Here is a 19,415-nt window from a genome sequence, read left to right as displayed (position 1 = left end):
CAGGAAAATCTACTTGCCAGTATAATGTTTACTGTAATGAAGTCCTTTCTCCCTCAAATTCAAATCAATCCCCATAAAATGTAAGCCTATTATTCCATATTTCCCATAACCCCCTCTTTTAAGTCCAGCTTATCTGTACTGTAAGATTCTACTTGTTGGTGTGGGCACCCGTATTATAGCACTTCACAGGAAACGCAGCCCTTCCGCTATAGCAATGTTCAAATCCCGCAAATTCCCAAGGTATATCGCTTTAAGTGAAATTCCACTTTCAGTGAGCAAAAAAAAACTCATTCCAGTAAAGGAATGCTAAAGTACAGAAAAAAACATACACTGCTCAAAAAAATTAAAGGAACACTTTAAAAACATATCAGATCTCAATGGGCAAAAATCTAATGCTGGATATCTATACTGATATGGACTGGGTAATGTGTTAGGAATGAAAGGATGGCACATCATTTGATAGAAATTAAAAGTATCCACCTACAGAGGGCTGAATTCATAGAGACCCCAAAAATCAAAGTGAAAAAATGATGCAGCAAGCTAGTAAATTTTGCTGAAATTTCATTGCAACAACTCAAAATGGTTCTCAGTATGCATGCCTGTCAACATCAGGGCATGCTCCTAATCAGACGACGGATGGCGTCCTGGGGTATTTCCTCCCAGATCTGGACCACAGCATCACTGAGATCTGAACAGACTGAGGTGCAACCTGGCAGCACCGGATGGACTGAAACATAATGTCCCAGAGGTGTTCTGGATTTAGGTCAGGTGAGCGTGGGGGCTCAATTTCTTCATCCTCCAGGAACTGGCTGCATGCTCTCGCCACATGAGGCCGGGCATTGTCGTGCACCAGGAGGAACCCAGGACCCACTGCACCAGCGTAGGGTCCGACAATGGGTCCAAGGATTTCATCCCGATACCTAATGGCAGTCAGGATGAAATTGTGTAACCTGTAGAGGTCTGTGCGTCCCTCCATGGCTATGCCTCCCCAGACCATCACTGACCCACCACACTGAACGATGTTACAGGCAGCATAAAGTTCTCCGCGGCTTCTCCAGACCCTTTCACGTCTGTCACATATGCTCAGGGTGAAACTGCTCTCATCTGTGAAAAGCATGGGGCACCAGTGGCGGACCTGCCAATTCTGGTGTTCAATGGAAAATGCCAAGCGAGCTCCACAGTGTCCGTCAGTGAGCACACTAGAGGACTGCGGGCCCTCAGGCCACCCCCATGAAGTCTGTTTCTGATTGGTCAGAGACATTCACACCAGTTGCCTGCTGGAGGTCATTTTGTAGGGCTCCTGCTAAAGGGTTACGGACCTTCTACGGCTCTGTCCAGCTCTCCTAGAGTAGGAACTGCCTGTCTCCTGGAATCTCCTCAATACTCTTGAGACTGTGCTGGGAGACACAGCAAACCTTCTGGCAATGACACAAATTGATGTGCCATCATGGAGGAGTTAGACTGCCTGTGCAACCTTTATAGGGTCCAAGTATCGCCTTGTACTACCAGTAGTGACACTGACCCCTGCCAAATGCAAAACTAGTGAAAAACAGTCAGAAAAGATGAGTAGGGGAAAAAAATGTCAGACACCTGCACCTGAACAACCATTCCTGTTTTGGAGGTCGTCTCATTGTTGCCCATCTAGTGCACCTGTTAATTGAAATTAACAGCAAAGCAGCTGAAACTGATTAACAACCCCCTCTGTTTACACCCCTCCCCCTCTGCTACTTAACGGACCAGATCAATATCCCATGAGTTCTGATTCAAAAGTGTTCCTTTAATTTTTTTGAGCAGTGTATAATTACAGTGGTAAAAACTAGATTGTGTTTATAGTGAATTTATCACTGCAATAGTACCGTATTCACTGACACAATTGTGCTTCAACAGATCACAGACCTCATTGCAGTTCTTCAGGAGTCCGATGAAGTGCATCAGCTTGTCCTCAGGAACACCGGAATGACAGATGCTCTGCTTCAACTCTTAATGCCAGCTATAATAGTTAGTCATTCGGAGGTGGAAAGCATCAACCTGAATCTCAATGAAATTGGCCCAGGGGGAGCGGAGAGACTCATTCAGCTGTTGAAAGAGAAGCCTTGTATACAGAGTTTACTGTGAGTAATATGAAGCGTCCCCAATCACCCCGGTCTGTCATTATTCTGTCATTTGAGAAGAAATTGTCACATTCCAGACCTAAACATGCAATTATGTAACTATCTCCCTTTATATTGTAAAGCGCAGTGCAAAATGTTGGCGCTATATAAATCCTGTATAATAATAATTCTAACAATACACATATATCCAACACATTTGGAATAATGTATACAAGACAAAATATAAAATGTGAAATCTAGGTAAGCAGCTAAAAGAACATCTAAAATACATATATGTGAAATACATAACCTCCAAAAAGATTTGTAAATCTAGGTTTACAGCTAGATTTGTTACCAGGTACTTCAGCCAAAACTTTAAACTCCACTGCAGCAACAGTTTGCTCAAAAACACATCCTCAGCCTGTTGGCTGGACAACAGAGGAGTAGCAGAACAGTGTTTAATCATACTGCTTGTTCCACTTGTGTGAAAAATATGCCCTGCTGAAAAGTCTGATTGGTTCCTAGTGCTGGTCCTCCCTCACTCAGTCTGATTGCTGCTGCGCAAGGATTGCAGAAAGCTATATCAAGACAGATTCAGGTACCTGTTATAGCAGCAATTAATATTCAACTGTATTAGTGTTTCTTTTTTAAATGTCAGTTCAGCTTTGAATAAGCTGTTTAAATGAATTTTCTCCTTTTTTAACATACTTAAAGCGGAGTTCCACCCAAAAATTTAACTTCCGCTGTCCGGATTCCTCCCCAATATGTCACATTTGGCACCTGTCAGGGAAATAGCCGTGGAAGTACTGGCAATCTTGCCAGTAGAAGAAATGACCGAAGGCTGTGTCAGGGAAATGGCCGTGGAAGTACTGGCACATCATGTGACAGGTGGATCCCCTTGCTGGCCTATAAAAGGCTGCCACTGTCTGACCCAGATTTCTGGATTGTTGTCAGCTTCCTGTGTCGGTTTACCTTGTAACTCCTGGCTTGACCTCTGCTTTTGGCTTGACTTGTGATCCCGATTATCTCCTCGCTCTGACCTTGGCTTGGCTGACTATTCCTCGATCCACTGCCCACTGTTTATTACCCAGCTTGCTCCTGTTTGCTCTTGGACTGTCTCCCGGTACATGACCTCTGGCCTGACTGCAAACCCTGCTCCTGGTTTACCCTGCAAACGCCTACTCAGGACTTCTTGCACGGCTACTGACATCGCTACCCAGTGCACCCCAGCCACATTCTGCTTACCAGCCTGTTGTAGCACTACTGGCAACCTGTGCACCTTTGGGCACCGTATCCCCTGTATCACTCCCAGGGGAGCGCTGCACTTAGCCGCAAGGGGCGCCCTCTCTGCCACTCGGCCTCACATCAGAGACTTGACAGTACAAGTCCAGCCATGTCTGAGGCCGGCAGAGGTGCGTCCCCGTTAGAGGCATTGTGTCAACAGGCCACTACCCTGACCCAAGCAATCCAGACACTACAAGAGGGATACCTCCAGCTGGAGGATAGGCTGCAACACCTGTCAGAATCATCTGCTTCTGCGGACCCGGTTCCAGCTTCTACCAGCTCCACCCACGCACGTTCCTCTGTGGCTCCTATGATGGTGTTCCCTCCTCCAGAACCCCGAATTCCCATCCCTGAACGATTTTCCGGGGATCGGAAAAAGTTTAGATCCTTCAAGAATGCCTGCCTATTGTACCTAGCCTTGCAGCCCCTGAATTTTGCTTTAGAAACTGTTAAGGTCAGGTTCCTCATCTCCCTGCTGTCCGATGAACCCCAGACCTGGGCCCACAGTTTATGGGAGCAAAGAAGTCCAGTCATTAACACAGTAGACACATTCCTGGCAGCTATGGCACAACTCTATAAAGACCCCCAGCATACAGCCACTGCCGAAGCCACTCTGCATTCATTATAGCAGGGTAGTCGACCAGTGGAGGACTATACCGTCAACTTCCATGGGTGGTCTGCAGACACAGGCTGGAATGAGGCAGTCCTCAAACACCAGTTTCGCTTAGGACTTTCCGAGTCTCTCAAAGACGAGCTGGCCAGGATTGGGGTCCCCACTACACTTGAGAATCTTATCCAGTTATCCATCCAGCTGGACCGACGTCTACAGGAGATACAGTCTGAACAAACTCAGTTCTCCAGGCCTGCCATGATGCCGCCTAAGGTTTCCCCTTCACCAGTGCCCACCAGTACCTCTACCCCAGTTCCTAGAAAAGTCGGCCAGGTAACCCCAAGTTATCTTAGGAATTCCGTGGCTCCAAGCCCACAACCCTCAGATCAATTGAATCAAGAAGGAAGTCCTGTTCACCTCTCCCTATTTCCAGCAGCATTGCCTCATTCCTGAACCCAGAGACACTACCAGTTGCTTGACAGTCCACCCTGTATCTACCACTAACCAGAATGTACCCCAGGCATACCAAGAATTCCTGGATTTCTTTGATAAAAGAAAAGCCGATGTCCTACCACCACATCGGCCATATGACTGTCAGATAGAATTACTTCCAGGAGCCGAGATTCCATTTGGACAAATATTCCCTCTCTCTGAAATGGAATTAGGAACTCTGCGACAATACATCGATGAAAACTTGGCTAAAGGCTTCATCCGAGCCTCCTCCTCTCCTGCCGATGCCGGCATTTTCTTTGTCAAAAAGAAAGACAAGACTTTAAGACCAATGCGTGGACTATAGGGAGCTAAATAAAATCACCATAAAAAAACGCTACCCACTGCTACTAGTTCCTGAACTTTTCCAGAGATTCCGTACCGCCAAAGTATTTACCAAACTCGACCTCCGGGGGGCCTATAACCTTGTTTGTATCAGTGAGGGCGATGAATGGAAGACAGCATTCAGAACGAGATTCAGACACTTTGAGTATCTTGTGATGCCCTTTGAGTTATGTAACGCTCCGGCAACGTTTCAGCACTTTATAAATGACATTTTCCGGGAATATCTTGACTTTGTCATCATCTATCTGGATGATATCCTCATATTTTCGGATACTCTGGAGCTTCACCGGACCCATGTAAAAACAGTGCTACTCACACCAAGAAAACACGGACTTTACGTGAAAGCAGAAAAGTGTGACTTTAAAAAAAAAATCAATACAATTCCTAGGACTGATCATCTCCACTGGCGGTATAGCTATGGATTCACAGAAAGTGCAGGCAATCCTGGATTGGCCAACTCCATCGGATAAGAAAGGGGTGCAAAGGTTTGTGGGAGATTATAGAAGATTTATAAGGAACTTTTCTTCCATCATCTCACCCATAACCCAGGTAACCTGCTTACATTTGCGCTTCCAGTGGCTCTCCATAGCCCCAACTGCTTTCGAGAAACTGAAGTCATTGTTTACCTCTGCACCCATTCTTCAACATCCTGATCCTGCCTTGCCATACATCTTGGAGGTCGATGCCTCAGAAGTAGCCACAGGGGCAGTCCTTTCACAGCGCCAGGGACCCAAATCTTTGCTTCACCCCATGGCCTTCTCCTTACGAAAAATGAGCCAGCCCGAGAGGAACTATGATGTAGGTGATCGCAAACTCTTGGCCATTAAAACAGCCTTAGAGGAGTGGAGATTCCTTCTTGAGGGGTCTGCTCACCCCATAATGATATTTACAGATCACAGGAACCTCGAATACCTCCGCACTGCCAAACGCCTGAGACCCCGTCAAGCTCGCTGGGCTCTGTTCTTTTCAAGGTTTAACTTCCACATTACCTACCGCCCTGGCTCCAAGAACGGAAAGGCTGATGCCTTATCTCGAATGTTCCCCGATACTCCAGAAGAGACAATATCTAGCACAATCCTGTCACCACAGAACTTTCTTTTGATCCAACCCGATCTAAGATCTTCCCTTGAACAGGCTTCCCTCCAATGCCAGGAACCAGAAGCATCCTCTCTAAGAAACCATGGGGGTATCTCTGGCATCAGGACAAGATCTTTGTTCCGCAACAAGCCCGAATTCAGGTCCTAAAGACATTGCATAACCACCAACTCGCTGGCCACTTCGGAGTGCGGAAAACTACGGACCTCATCCAACGATCCTTCTGGTGGCCTACCTTGAAATCTGACTGCAAGGAGTTTGTTAGCTCATGTACTACTTGCCAGCAAAATAAAGGGTCCAACGTCAAGTCTTGGGGTCTGTTATGTCCACTGTCAGTGCCAGAACAACCATGGAGAAATATATCTATGGACTTTATAGTAGAGCTGCCCCCATCCGAAGGATTTACAACAATCCTGGTAGTTGTGGACCGCCTATCCAAAATGGCGCACTTCTTGCCCATGGCAGGAACTCCTTCTGCCGCAGAAACAGCCACATTTTTTATAAGGGAGATAGTCAGACTTCATGGCCTTCCTGACATCATTGTGTCTGATAGAGGGGTACAATTCCCCTCCCGATTCTGGAGAGAGCTCTGCAAAGCACTATCAATTGAAGTGTGCCTGTCCTCAGCCTATCACCCCCAAAGCAACGGTCAAACTGAAAGGACTAACCAGACCTTAGAACAATACTTGCGTTGCTTCTGCTTCTTCTCCCAGGGCGACTGGATCTCTCTACTCCCTTGTGCAGAGTTTGCTTACAACAATTCAGTACACTCAACCACCAATCAATCTCCATTTTGGGCCAACTATGGTTTCCATCCTTCATTTCTACCCAACATCATTCCGGAAGCCTCAGTCCCAGCAGTTCAAGACAGGATAAGTTCCATTCGGGCTAATTATCAAACCCTCCGGCTAACCATGCAGAAAGCGCAAGAGGACTATAAGAAACAATGTGACAAGAAGAGGGGAGAGAGTCCTAGTTTTGAGGTTGGAGATAAGGTCTGGCTCTCTTCAGCAAATCTCAGGCTCTCTTGTCCCACCCGGAAATTGGGTCCAAGATTTATCGGTCCATTTGAAATTAAACGAAAAATCAACCCAGTAGCGTTTGAACTGTTACTACCAAGTTCGTATAAAGTGCATCCTGTGTTTCATGTATCTCTTCTTAAATCTGTTGTCTCTAGTCCCTTTCCAGGAAGAGAAGAAGACCCTCCGCCTCCAGTCTCAGTGGGAGATGAAACCAAGTTCGAGGTAGAATCCATCCTGCACTGTAGCAAGAGAGGTAGGACTACATATACATGCTCCGAGACTTCTCCAGAGATTTTGTGCCCGATACCCTGAAAGATGGGCCCGGTTGAGCATCCAGAGTCTGCCCCTTGGGGGGGGGCACTGTCAGGGAAATGGCCGTGGAAGTACTGGCAATCTTGCCAGTAGAAGAAATGGCAGAAGGCTGTGTCAGGGAAATGGCCGTGGAAGTACTGGCAATCTTGCCAGTAGAAGAAATGGCCGCCAGAGGCACATCATGTGACAGGGGGATCCCCCTGCTGGCCTATAAAAGGCTGCCAATGTCTGACCCAGATTGCTGGATTGTCGTCAGCTTCCTGTGTCTGTTTACCTTGTAACTCTTGATCTCTGCGATTATCTCCTCGCTCTGACCTTGGCTTGGCTGACTATTCCTCGATCCACTGCCCACTGTTTATGACCCAGCTTGCTCCTGTTTGCTCTTGGACTGTCTCCCGGTACATGACCTCTGGCCTGGCTGCGAACCCTGCTCATGGTTTACCCTGCAAACGCCTACTCAGGACGACTTCTTGCACTGCTACTGACATCGCTACCCAGCGAACCCCAGCCACATTCTGCTTACCAGCCTGTTGCAGCACTACTGGCAACCCGTGCACCTTTGGGCACCGTATCCCCTGTATCACTCCCAGGGGAGCGCTGCACTTAGCCACAAGGGGCGCCCTCTCTGCCACTCGGCCTCACATCAGAGACTTGAAGCACCTTTCTGGGGGAAGGGGGGAGCAGATACCTGTTGTAACGAGACCCTGCTCGCTCGGTCCCACTCTCCCGACACTCCTCTGCTGCCATTGGATCAGACTGCAGATCACAATGTCTGATGGTTCGGTCATCTGATGTGCCGGGATTTGAACTACAGCTATGTGCTGTTCGAATCCAGTTGTGGTAGCTCAGAACAAACACCAGGCTGTATGTAAGTTCAGACAGGAATCTTCTCTTTACTGGATGCACACAACACACTTTTATACATGGCAGTTTGAACACCCCGCCCCAAACAACCACTTTCCTATTGGTCAATTGTAAAGTACACTTTAGTCCTCACTTAGGTCCTCTTGGCCATGCAAATGAGGACTTAAAACAGCAGGGATTAATCTGATAGCTTTAATAGGAGGACTGAGATGTGTAATGATACAGAGAAGTCCCAGGAGATAATTAAAGTACATAAACAAACGGTCACACCCAGAACAATGCCTTCCTTCCAGACCCCGGGGGCCGTCTGGAGGGGGTTAGCCTTAAGACAGGGCAGAGGACCCACCACTGTATAGTAGAAACAAAGGAGAAATACTTGAATATTCCAAAGATCATGACACCTGTCTAATACAGGTATTTGCTCCCGCTTCCAGCGAAAGATTGCAGCAGTATCCGCCATGTCTAGCCCCTCCCCCCACTGTCTTCTGGGAGACACGCAGGTCCCTGAAGATAGCAGGGACCACTCAGAACACGCATCGCAGGACTTCACTTCCCGATTCCCTTACTAGCAAGGTCGGCTTTGGGTGAGGACATTGTAATGCATTCTATGTGCAGCAGCCTCCCTCATACTTACCTGAGGTCCCTCTCTATCAAGCAATGTTGCAGGAGAGACTCGACCGCCTGCTATTGGCTCCCGCTGCTGTCAAAGTCAGTCAGCCAGAGAGAGAGAGAGCAAAGCCTAGTCGGGCTCCATGTCTGAATACACAGAGATGCAGCTCGGGTGCCCCCATAGCAAGCTGCTTGTTGTGGGAGGCACTCGTCAGGGGGAGGGCCAGGAAAGCCGAAGTGGAGGATCCAGGCTGCTCTGTGCAAAACCAACTGCACAGAGCAGGTTACGACATGTTTGTTATTTTTAGGCAAAAAAAAAAAACAAGACTTTAGTATCATTTTAAAGCTGGACTCCAGGCACAATATTTACAGAAAATGTATTTCTCAATAACCACAAATGATGCACTTTGTATGCTCCAAATGCCTTTGCAAATCCAGTTAATACCTAGTAAAAGTAGCTCACTGTGCCACACATAGTTTGTGTAGAGAGAGGAGCTTTGGGAGGGATCCAGAAGGGCCACCAACTATGGGCTGCCTGCAGAAAACAATGATGTTATAATTATTTAAACACATGTTCTGATGCAGATTTACATGCATTTCAGCACACATGCATTAACAAGGTTATTTAAATGCACGTCACAATTGTACAAAAAAAATCTGTAAATTTCTCCACAATGCATACATATTAGAGAGATGTAGTGTTTTTGTGCCTTTTGAAGCAATTGTGCATAATGTTAAAAACATAGAATGGTGAAATGTACTGGAAACAAATAAAGCATAGCATCATGTGATGAAATCTCACAATCAAATTTTTGGCATGGAAGTGTGAGCTTACTAAGTAACTAACAATGAAATTATTTCCTCTGCAGATTATATGGAAACCAGTTAGGAGATAAAGGTATAAAGAGTCTTCTGTGTGGCCTATCAGAGATTCTGATTACACAGCAGCGAATGGACACCACCTCATCATATAGCATGCCACTTGTTCAGCTATCAGAACTGGACATTGGAGGAAATCAAATGAGTGCGGATGCACTCAGAACCGTAGCAGAATATCTGAAGCTGAACCCGTTCCTAAAACAACTTGGCCTGGCCCATATCTCTGTACATGCTCTTGCCGCCTGGCAAGAGCTGTTTGATGCACTAAAAATGAACACAAACATCACCCACCTCCTTTTGGATGAGAATGGCCTTGGTGACAGTGGAGCCAGGCTGCTGGCGGAAGTTATACAAGTAAACCGGTCCCTCGTCACTATTGATTTGGATGGCAATGACATCAGTGAGGAAGGGGGAGGAGCCATTGCAGAAGGTCTGGCATCCACTACAGACAAGGCACTTACAGCTATAAGCTTAGATAACAATCATATCAGTGAAGGAACCATAGCTGCAATACAGACATTACTAATGCTAAAGTGCACAGATCAATAAAGACAACTTAGTGGATTAATACAGAGTTTATGTGAGGCTGGAGGCAAATACTAAATAGGGAGAACAGAACAGAGAAACATGTATTTACTGGGATGTGAGATTTCTAGTGAGGTTGAAACAATGGCAAAATATGTTTAAAGTGTTGTTACCCCAGCATTTCATATTCCTGAAATGTGCCAGCTATACCATGTACTTGTATGAAAAAGTCTCCTGTTCTCTTTGCATTGCTTCCTTTGTGTGAAATCCCTAGTGTTCCTACCTCTGTTTTCCTATTCAAAACCTGACCACACTAATAAGGCGAACACTCTGTATTCAGTTCTCTAGCTATGCTGGGAACTCAGCCTGCTCTTCTCCTATGATTAGACTGACAACCCCCCCCCCCTCCTGCACAGCCATTCACTGGGAAGTTCAGTGTACTGTTGCTTCTTCTCCCCCCAGCTCTTATGCAGCTGTAACAGAGGTAATGTGGTCACTTATAAAAAGGAGGAAACAAGGGTACTTATACTTTTTTTTTTAAATATCTTTACACAAATGTTTTGCATTTTGTTTCAGTTTTAAACCAAATAGGCTGTTTTACAAGGTGATCATGTACAATCACTTTAATTGCAAAACATCCAAGTTCACCTTTTTTTCTTCCAAATTCAGGCTTTCCTTTGTACCAATATACCATAAATGCACCTCTTTTGCAGACAAGAAAAAGGCTTTCCATTTGTCCTACACCAGCCCTTACCTCAGCATCCAGTTTGTTGTAAAAAAAAAAACCTTCTCCATTACTTCCTGGATGGCCCTTGGGACGAGAAAACTGTTAAGACACAGGAAGGAGTTCACCAGCTGACCTCATTGACACACAACCTGCACTTGCATTTCCCCTACAAGAGATTGCTCCCACCCTCATCTGCAGGTTCATGCATTTCCAATAAATGCAATCAGCGATAAGCGTTCTCACTCTCATTTTGCATAGATTGTTCATTTGGTAGGGTGTGTAGAAGCTGAGCATTCACATAACAGCCTACAGTATGTGGATAGCGCTGTAATACTGAAAACAGGAAAGGTGTGCCCTGGAAGTCTGTAAGCTATAACTTATGCTCAAACCAATCAATATATATTGGGACTTTTTTACCAAAAATATGTTTTCAATTGGATACGTATTATAGAAGAAAAAAAAAAAGCAGCAGTGATTAAATACCACAAAAAGAAAACTATTTGTGTGAAAAAAGAGGACATTTATTTGGGAAAAGTGTTGCATGACCAAGCAATTGTGAGTTCAATTAACACAGTGCCGTATCGCTAAAAATTGCTTGGTTATGAAAGGGGGTAAATATTGCAGAGGACAAGTGGGTAAAGCTTCAGGTTCTTTTGTTTTTTTTATTCAAATAAACGTGTTATACTTACCTGCTCTGGGCAATGGGTCTCCCACCTGTGCTCCTGGATCCTCCTCTTTGGTGAGTGCCTCCAAAGAAAGCTGCTTTCTATGGGGGCACTTGTGCAGGCTTACCCCAGCGCCGCACTGTCTGCATTCTTTGACACAGACAGGGTGCCCCCCACAGCATTTGATTGATAGCAGCGGGAACCATGGTATCAATATGCCCAGTGAAGAGGGAGACAGCAAAGAGCTGATGCTCTTGTGCATATTCCTGGATCAAGATCAGGTTAGTATTAGGGGCTGGGGAGATCCTGCAGCACATAAGGTTGTTTACCTTAATGCTTAGTCTGCATTAAGGTAAAAAACCTTAAGGCTTTAGAACCATTTAAATGCCCCAGCAGATTTAAATACACTAACAGATTAAAGCCAAACTCCAGCTCACACTTTGGAAAAAAGTTTTACATGGATAAAAGTTGATCATTGTAAGCACCCCTGCAGAGATGAATTGGTTGTCTCATCCCTGTCAGATACATCTGGAAGAGAGCTTGTTCTTTTGAGAAACAACAGGCTGGCTGGATCATTAGATGATAAAAAAAGAAAGCAAGCCTACAAAAGGAAAATGAATGCAGACACTACATCAAAGAATTGATAAGATGCAATATAATACATAATTTACACACAGGTCCGGAGTGAGCATGCACCAGAGCCAAGATCGCTGCCGGGGACCAGAGAAGAGCAAGATTGGGGCTGTTCTGTGCAATACCACTGTACTATGTTTGTTATTTTAATTCAGGCTTTAGTAACACTATAATATTGCTCTAACTCTTAGTTTTATGGAGAGAGGGAGATGGAAAGGGGGAGGGAAAGGGGGGGAGAGAGAGAGAGAGATTCTCAGGCAATAAAAAGACGAGACAGCACCAGACTCTAATAAAGCCATATATTTCTAAACACATTCTACACACGGCAATCAACTGTTTGAGATTTCCCAGATTTTAAGTGCTTTGTTTTGGTCACTGGAACTGTGTCCATCTTTGAAATGCCAAACCGAAACTAGGTGGTTTGAAGATGACTCACAGCTGCTCTGGTCCACAGTGAGCGTTACCTATTCTGCTCCTTCCACAGCCACAGTAGAAATAGCTTTTACATAGTAGGGTCCATCCCGCAGATAAGCACGCAGCCTCAGATAATGCTGATTACCAAACACTTCTGCTATGGTTTTGGAGTTCACCAGAGCTTTTACAAGTTCAAATTTGATATCCTTTGAATCTTTGTCTGGATCGACAGTTCTGTCTACAATATATTCTATAAATCCAGGGCTTTCAATCATCTGTTTCTGTGCCCAGGACTGGTTGGCAATGGCCTATGTGAAAAAGGACAGAGAATGAGATAACTTACAGTAAGACAGTATAAAAAGTACACCACTTGATTTCCATGTTGGTAGTGGGGCAAGCTTTGGACAATATTTCTGCAAGGAGGGTGTAAACCCCACAAGTAGGTAGGCAAGTACCTGGGGGTGCATGTGCACATGTGTGTGTGCACTGATGGGTAAATGTTCTACCTTCCTTTGTACAAGCTGACATAGTGGCTAGACCAATAGGTGAAACCTTACCAATGTACACTATAATAGGTCCTTGTTTATGTTTTGAAACCACCGCCTAGCTGACTTTGCTGGCCAACCAACTGCTCTGCATCACGACACAATTTTTTTTTGTTCGTTCACCCCTTCTATCTACTTGCTGCATGGAAGAGAAACATGGCATCACTAAGAGCTGAATGAAGACCATCATCATTCCCATGGCTTTCCTTAGTGGTGCTTTGGGGTAGAAATTGCCAGTGTTTCGGGTAAATGGAACTATTTTTTGACCACTTGGCTACACTTTCATCTCGTCTGGCTGAGGAAAAGCCTGTGGAGAACTCCAATGGCTAGATGGCACTTCCCAAAAATACATAAAAAGAAAATTCTTTACAATGGGATATATGCCTAATTTGGTATTTAACGTGTATCTATAGCTATTTATTTATTTTAGGTTTGGATAGCGTAAGGAGAGGATAAAATCGCTGTCACTTCAGGAAAACTTGGGCAGGTTGGATGTACTACTCCACCGAGATACCAAATACCTAAATGTTAATGGTGCGACCCCACGCTTAGTATTCCTACGGACCATTAATGCCAACTTCTTGTAGACTCACCACCAGAATCATCTTTAGGGTCAGTTTCAGTCTCTTAAAATAAGCCCCTTTTTTCTGCTTGTTACAATACATTGGATACATTTTGCTACTGTCATTGCTTGGGCTGTAGTGATGACTATGTTCTACACAGTGTTCATGCTATAGCACGGATTGCATACACCGGAGCCATTTATTTCTAGTTCTGTACAGCCTACTACTCAAGTATGTGACTTGTGTGCTGTTTTTGTTTTTTATCTTTGTATTGTAAAACTTTGACAAAAGTTAATTATAAAAAATGAAATGCGAGGGAAGCCTACTCCCAATTTCCCCCACTATACCTGTTCCCATTGAAAATTCAATATACTGTATTTTCCTTCACTTTTAGTCTCAGTAAAAGGGACCATTAGAGCAAATAGAGAGAATTTCCCTAGAAAACACATGGATAGTGTTATAAACCTGACAGAGGTTTTTACCCTTCCACATGATATCCAAAACTAATGATACAGTTTTGGCTTTAGGCTTCAAATACGAAGGGACACTCACAATTCAGAAACACCTCACCTTAATACTATTTTCTATCAAACCTCTAAGATTTTCAGGCAAAGTTTGGTCTATGAAAACCATTATGTGAACTCACAATGAAAACCTTCAGTGCAGAACAGTGCAGTTCAGGGAAGGGCTGGGTGGCGATGCTACGGAACAAATCCATTGGCTGGTTGGACAGACAAGAAAACCAACTTTCTGACATGGCCAGAAGATCTTCGGTGTGGTGATCCTCCTGCAAGAGAAAAAGTGACAATCTACATACTGCTATAACTGTTACATCAACTGCCCTGCATACAGCTTGGCTGATGACTCTATACAAGCAAAGCAAACGTTTAATTGGCTGGAAGAAATTAATGTCTGTAGTGCATCTCTATTCATTCCCCAGAATAGTGTAAGGTTGCTGGTTCAACTACCCACTTCACTTCATAGTGATTGGTTTAGCAAATATGTTTTTGCGTCCTGGTGGACGAGGAGAGGGCATCCCCTTGTGGACTAACCAATCTTTTGGAAATGTGTCCTTCACAGCCGATGACTAACCTGGTGGATAATATCCTCAGGGTTATGTACCTTTGTTGTCTACGCAATTATGCTTCAGACCACATTGCAAGCCCACCTGTGAGACCACACCTACACATAGATCGGCCCTGTTACAGTATGTAGTTACTCTTTGGAGGCCAGTTGTAAGGACGGGTTGAGTTTGCACCCAGAAGGACACTCTGTATTCAGAGTCGTTGGATCCTTTACTCGGGGTCCGTGGACATATTTATATATAGAGACAGAAGGTTTTTTGGTTTCATTTAAAGGGCCAGAAGTTGTTTTACTTTGGCAGGTAAATCAATTAAGCAATAAGTTAGATTGATTGGCTGTTTTCAGCTTTCCAGGTTCTTGCTGAGGCAGCCATTCTAGCATTTGAGACTCACATATGGAAGCAGACCAGGCGGCTAAGGATGCTGCATTACAGCCCCGGACACTTGATGGTTCTGTGCAACTCACAGATTCCACCTAGTTCTGGCCCAGTATAGCTGGGAAAAACTTTAAAGCAGAGCTCCACCCTAAAGTGGAACTCCCGCTGATCGAAACCCTCCCCCCCTCCGGTGTCACATTTGACACCTTTCAGGGGGAGGGGGGTGCAGATACCTGTCTAAAGACAGGTATTTGCACCCACTTCCGGCCACACAGCCTCAGGCAGACTGCGGGCATGACGTCAACTCCTGCCCCCCCGTTGGGTTCTGGGATTACTCAGCTCCCAGTACACAGCCGGAGCCAATTGGCAGGCCTAGCGCGACTTGCGCACTTCACTTCCTGGTTCCCTCACCGAGGATGGCGGGGGGGCGGCAGCATAGTGACGAGCGATCGCTCGTCCTCTGCTGCGGACGGCACTGGACTCCCAGGACAGGTAAGTGTCCTAATATTAAAAGTCAGCAGCTGCAGTATTTGTAGCTGCTGGCTTTTAATATATTTTTTTCAGCGGACATCCGCTTTAAGGACCCCAGAACGAGAAGAACAAGTGGTCCACAGGGGGCAACTTTGGAATCAATGTGATCTTTTATGTCTGCCAGTCATTCTGACCCCTCCACAGCCCCGCAGCCTGACACATGGAACGTGTCTTCAGTCACAAGCAGTTATGGCTGCCCTGGTAAATGAACATGGGATAGACACAGGGTTCACCACAGTTGGTTTTTTATAATATACCACTTCTTGTTTTACCTGTTACCAAAGTTGTCACCAAAAGCTGAACCTCCCTTCCAGAAATATAAACTAGGGCCGGGATTCAGATACAATTGTGTATCTTTAGGTGGGCATAGCGTATCTCCTATACGCTACGCCGCCGTAACTTTGAGAGGCGAGTATGGTATTCAGAAAGATTATGCGCCCGAAGTTACGGCAGTGTAGCGTATAAGGGCCGGCGTAAGCCCGCCTAATTCAAATATGGAAGATGTGGGCGTGTTTTATGCAAATTTAGTGTGACCCCACGTAAATGACGTTTCTAACGAACGGCGCATGCGCCATCCATGAACGTATCCCAGTGCACATGCTCCAAATTACGCCGCAAATAGTCAATGCTTTAGACGTGAACGTAACTTACGCAAAGCCCTATTTGCGAACGACTTACGCAAACAACGCAAAATTCGACGCTGGCCCGACGTCCAAACTTAACATTGGCTACGCCTCATAAAGCAGGAGTAACTTTACGCCGGAAAAATCCTTACGTAAACGACGTAAAAAAATGCGCCGGGCGGACGTACGTTTCTGAATCGGCGTATCTACCTAATTTGCATATTCAACGCGAAAGTCTTGGGAAGCGCCCCTAGCGGTCAGCGTAAATATTGCACCCTAAGATACGACGGCGTAGGAGACTTACGCCGCTCGTATCTAGGCCACACTGAGGCGTATCTGATTCTATGAATCAGGCGTTGAGATGCGACGGCCCGCATTCGGAGTTACGACGGCGTATCTGGAGATACGCCGACGTAACTCCTTTCTGAATCGGGGCCAATATATCCGGGTGCCCAAGTAAAGGTATCTGAAAAGTGCTGTGGTTGTAGCACCCAGACTTGGCCTCCTCGCTATGTTTGTATGCAGGGGACAATTGTAAGGTTATGATAGGTGTCCTCGCCAAAAAAACTTGGTGGAGAACTTTGCCCTGTGGTTTTTTTTTCCCCAAGGGTGGTCCAAGTTCAAGGTATGCCTCCTGAGCGATGGTGGTAGGGGATGGCAACATCATTTACCCTGGGCAGACCAACTACAATGGTACTTAACCACTTAATCAGCGCCCCATAGCCGAATTACGGCTACAAGGCGGTTCCTTAACTCTGGGAGGAAGTCCATGGACGTCCTCCCAGAATCGCGCTCCCTGGGGCGCGCACACGGATGGGAGTGTCCGTGACCGCCGGATCCAGAGGACCCGGCGCATCACGGATCCCGGTAAATTGCCGCTGATAGCGATCACATGTAAACAAACCGGCATCATTTGATGATGCCGGTTCCTCCCTCCTCTATCTGTACCGATCGGTACAGTGTGAGAGGAGAGAGCGGGTGTCAGCAGCGCTGTGGGCTGGATCTGTGACTATTGCATTTACAAATCCAGCCATCCCTGCAATACCCTGTGCAATACCCCATTCACAATACTCTGCAATACCCCCTGCGCAATACCCCCTGCGCAATACTCTGCAATACCCCCTGCGCAATACTCTGCAATACCCCCTGCGCAATACTCTGCAATACCCCCTGCGCAATACTCTGCAATACCCCCTGCGCAATACCCCCTGCGCAAAACGCTGCAATACCCCCGCGCAAAACTTTGCAATACCCCCGCGCAATACCCCCTGCAACTACCCTGCAATACCCCCTGCAACTACCCTGCAATACCCCCTGTGCAATACTCTGCAATACCCCCGCACAATACTCTGCAATACCCCCGCACAATACTCTGCAATACCCCCGCACAATACTCTGCAATACCCCCGCACAATACTCTGCAATACCCCCGCACAATACTCTGCAATACCCCCGCACAATACTCTGCAATACCCCCAAAAAAATTCAGATATTGGCACCATAGCTTGTAAATGCTATAACTTTCACAAAGACCAAATAATATACACAAATTTGTACTTATTTTTACCAAAGATATGTAGCAGTATACATTTTGGCCAAAATTTATGAAGAAAAATTACAAATTTGCTAAATTTTATAACAAAAAACAAAGAAAAATTCATTTTTTTATAGAATTTTCAGTCTTTTTTCTCTTATAGCGCAAAAAAAAACCCAACGGTGATTAAATACCACCAAAAGAAAGCTCCATTTGTGGGGAGAAAAAAAAACAAAAAAAAAGGACAAAAATTTCATTTGGGTACCGTGTTGTATGACTGAGTAATTGTCATTCAAAATGTGAGAGCACTGAAAGCTGAAAATTGGTCTGGTTATTAAGGGGGTTTAAGTGCCCAGTGGTCAAGTGGTTAAAATATTCACACCTGTCTGCTCAAAGTTTGGGCGGATATGGAGTTATTCCAAAAGCTAGGATTTGAATACCTTTGTTTTGGGGGGGGGGTTAAATAGGAGAACAGGGTGAGGTAGTGTCACAGCATGACTGTATACACATTGCTCAACGGGACACTTTTCCCAGGTCATTTATGACTTCCACTGTTTTATCTGATGTACACAAGGGTTTTGTAGATTCTGCTGTTATTAGAGTGCATTTGCAGAGTCAGCTACTAGAGCAGCCAGCACATACCAAAATGCCAGTACTAACACTATAGCACAATAGCACTGCTAGATCATTTATTATTAGATCTCCAGACACGTGCCACTGAGAAAGATTTGAAGGTTTGCGAGGGATAACTCGGAAAAGACCATAAATGGACTTTTCCTCGAAGAGGGGAAGACAGGACATGATGCATCCCCGCAGCTAGTGCATCTTTGTTTATGGCCCAATACCATGGGGTAGGTCATAGAGGTTGGCAGAACACATTTTACTGAAGGATTTCTTTGTCGCAAAAATACCCAAGCTTGTTAAAAGCATATGTGTCACGGTGCATCACATGTATCATCACATCACATGCAAACATACCACACAAGGTGAAACATGAACACCTCCCCGTATCCTAGTACACCTTTCACTCATCTGCAAATGGATTTCACCCACATGCCAAAGAAAGGGAGAGAGCAAGAATACCTTTTGGTCATGGTGGATGTATTTTCACAATGGGTGGAAGCATTCAAAACCACAAGAGAAGACACACACACAGTAGTGCGCATACTCACGCAGGGAATCATCCCTAGGTGGGGATGTCCATTGCAAATAGGAAAGCCATGCAAGGAACTTTAAAAGATTGGCTAGTACACTTACCCGTGATACTATACCAAATCAGAAACACCCCTAGTTCAAGAAAATACTTTCTCCTTATGAAATTTTAATGGGTAGGCCAGTACAAAAGAGGAAATGGTTTATGGAAAATGAAGATCCCCAAGTGGATCCTAACCTTTACTCTCTACAGGAAGAGTATGTGAGAAATCTTGTAAGTACACTTAGCGAAAAATATGAAGCAATGGCTGTCAGCTTTCCTCCTCTTTCCACAGATCCGATCCACCGGGTCATACCGGGAGACAAAGTCCTAATAAAACAATTCACAGTGAGAAAACATATAGGACCCGTTTACACCTGCCCACACAAAGTAGAAAAGGGTCTC

The 19,415-nt window shown here is 45.4% G+C and overlaps 2 protein-coding genes across 2 annotated transcripts in view; one reads left to right on the top strand and one right to left on the bottom strand.

Moving 5' to 3' along the window:
* The first annotated feature begins 1,861 nt into the window (after positions 1-1,861).
* LOC120913814 (NLR family CARD domain-containing protein 3-like) lies at positions 1,862-10,532 on the top strand. Its single transcript, XM_040324058.1, has 2 exons — positions 1,862-2,111; positions 9,590-10,532. The coding sequence occupies exons 1-2, from the start codon at positions 1,957-1,959 to the stop codon at positions 10,146-10,148; spliced, it is 714 nt and encodes a 237-aa protein (XP_040179992.1). The 5' UTR covers positions 1,862-1,956; the 3' UTR covers positions 10,149-10,532.
* A 1,901-nt stretch (positions 10,533-12,433) lies between these two features.
* PSMD5 (proteasome 26S subunit, non-ATPase 5) overlaps positions 12,434-19,415 on the bottom strand; it is a 43,019-nt gene continuing 36,037 nt past the window's right edge. The window contains exons 9-10 of the mRNA XM_040324057.1: positions 14,318-14,458; positions 12,434-12,871 (exon numbers count right to left, since the gene is read on the bottom strand). Of these exons, the coding sequence (XP_040179991.1) occupies positions 12,614-12,871; positions 14,318-14,458 (399 nt within the window). The 3' untranslated portion in view covers positions 12,434-12,613. The remainder of the gene's footprint in view (positions 12,872-14,317; positions 14,459-19,415) is intronic.

This window comes from Rana temporaria, chromosome 9, assembly GCF_905171775.1.
Source record: "Rana temporaria chromosome 9, aRanTem1.1, whole genome shotgun sequence".
In the NCBI taxonomy this organism is placed as follows: Eukaryota; Metazoa; Chordata; class Amphibia; order Anura; family Ranidae; genus Rana; species Rana temporaria.
Note: the sequence above shows the minus strand (reverse complement) of the source record. Positions and strands in the feature narration are given on the sequence as shown.

Coding starts and splice junctions, on each gene's coding strand:
- LOC120913814 (XM_040324058.1), top strand. CDS start 1,957: ATGACAGATGCTCTGCTTCAACTCTTAATGCCAGCTATAATAGTTAGT. Junction 2,112..9,589: donor CCTTGTATACAGAGTTTACT/GTGAGTAATATG, acceptor TTTCCTCTGCAG/ATTATATGGAAACCAGTTAG.